Genomic DNA, 2,251 nt, shown 5'->3' on the forward strand with positions numbered 1-2,251 from the left:
ACTTAATTCATTTTAACTTTTTTTTTTTTTACTTTATTTATTTTATTCACAACTGTATAAGCATTTTTACAACCCGCGAATGAGATGTAAAGAGAGGAAAAATAATTAAATAAATAAATAAAACAAAAACAATGTCATGAAGGCATGAAGATTAAGGTCATTCAATGATGCCTCTCCATTAAAATTGAAATTTAAAAATCAATTTAAGAGGTCCCTATCCTAGCCCCTTCGTAAACGTTGTCTCATATCTGGTAAGTCTCGTGTTGATAGTCCTTGAATTAGAGGGTTAGTGAGTATTGGAATTGTGTCGTGAAACCATTTATATAATGATTTAATGGTTGTCCATACGTAGGGAGTTCGTAAGTCTTTGTGTAAGTTCTTGTTATTGATATATGGGGGAGCGCTACTGATCAGTCTTAGTAATTTTGATTGAAATTGTTGTAGTTTCAGTAAGTTAGTTTTGTTGGCATATCTGTAAATTTGTGCACCATAAGTCCAAATTGGTCTGAGAAGTATAAATCTTTAGTAAAAGTAGTAAAAATCTTTAGTAGTATAAATCTTCAAGTATAAATCTTTAGTTTTTCTGAAAGTGGTAATTTTTATCATTTATTTAAAAGATGAAATAACAATTTAAATCGGAAATTTAGCTTTTGTTTTGTTATTTTTATGTGGGAGGTCCATGTTAGTCGTTTGTCCAATGTCAATCGAAGGTATTTTACTGTGTCTGTTCGGGTTAAACTTCTTTCATTTAGAAAAACAGGAGGACCTAGACCACGATGGAGCATAAAAGTTATTTGCACTGATTTCTCAATGTTTATCCCTGTTTTCCATTTGATACACTATTCATGGACGTGAGCTAGGTGTATTTGCAATTGTTCTGAGGCTTGTGCTGAGTCACCATGCTTTGCTAAAATGGCTGTATCGTCAGCATATGTGGCTGTGAGAGTGTGTTCCATTGTGGGTAAATCGGAGGTATACAAAGTGTATAATAAAGGCACTAATATAGATCCCTGTGGAACTCCAGCTTCTGCTGCAAAAAATGAGGATAGTGAGGAGCCATGTCGAATCCGGAAATATCTCTTCTCGAAATAGGACTTTGGGATTAGATAGTAGGGGCTAGAAAGAACTCTTTTCAGTTTATAAATGAGTCCTCCATGCCACACTCTATCGAATGCTTGAGGTAGGGTTGTCTCTATGAAAGGTAGTATTCTCTTATATAGTATTTTTTCATTTAAACTAAAAATTAATTTATGATCCTTGAGTTAAAATTAATATATCAATTTAAATATAGATTAACTCACTTGGAAACTGTCAGTCTCCAACAGTGTAATGAGATATTCAACAGTTGTCCTAAAATCTCCTCGAATTGACAGCTCTTTAAGGGCAATGACTAGATTTCTGAGAAAAACATAAAATATAAACAATTTGAATTACTAAATTTTAAATTATAATTTATGAAAAGAATAAGATCACTGCTTTCATATACAATTAACAGATAATAACTTGTCCAACCCTATCATAATCTGATCCTAAGCTTAGGTTATGAAACAAGTTTCTAATCCTTACCAATAGCTGGAAGAAATAATTCTAAGAGATATCTTAAGGCATGGAAGTAAAAGCTTCTTTACAGATTCAAACACAATTTGTAGAGGTGAAGAAAAAATACCATTAGCTCCCTTAATAATCATTAGCACATGATCTCAAATAAAAACTTCACCTCACTAAATAAATTATACATATTATTTTTTAAAAACTATACCTTTTTTTTTTTAGCGCTTATGCTGTATTTATTACTAAATACAGATTTGAATCAAGAAAAGAATTTTATTAAAAATATTTATTTTCGGTAAATAACAAAGAAAAAGTAATATTATATACATATTATTATAAAATTATTATAGTTATTATTATTATCATATTTCTGTATCTTTCTCTTATCATATTTCTGTATCTTTCTCTTATCATTTTTCGTCATATCTTTATGACTGCTTCCTGTATGTATACGCGACGTATTTGAAATAGAAATATAGCCGTTAAACGGCTGGCTACCTCCTCCCCACTTCCGCTTCATTGATGCCTACTGTTCAATCGTTCACTTTGAACAGGTAGGTTGTCCTGACTTGTTCTTTGCTCATTTATTATCATTTTAATATCATTATTATTATTATTTTATTATTTTTTTAGTTATAATTATTCATTCAAGACGTTTATTTAATCTCTACTTTCTTCTTTTTTATTTTACATATTTTCA

The 2,251-nt window shown here is 30.3% G+C and overlaps 1 protein-coding gene across 1 annotated transcript in view; it reads right to left on the reverse strand.

Annotated features, from left to right (window-relative positions):
• Positions 1-2,251, reverse strand: part of ACC (acetyl-CoA carboxylase) — a gene marked incomplete in the record, with an annotated part of 121,178 nt that overhangs the window by 37,300 nt on the left and 81,627 nt on the right. Inside the window, 1 exon segment of the mRNA XM_067046313.1 lies at positions 1,302-1,398. Coding sequence (XP_066902414.1) covers positions 1,302-1,398 — 97 coding nt within the window.

Source organism: Halyomorpha halys, unplaced genomic scaffold (genome assembly GCF_000696795.3).
Source record: "Halyomorpha halys isolate HHAL.00 unplaced genomic scaffold, Hhal_1.1 Scaffold316.1, whole genome shotgun sequence".
Lineage (NCBI taxonomy): Eukaryota > Metazoa > Arthropoda > Insecta > Hemiptera > Pentatomidae > Halyomorpha > Halyomorpha halys.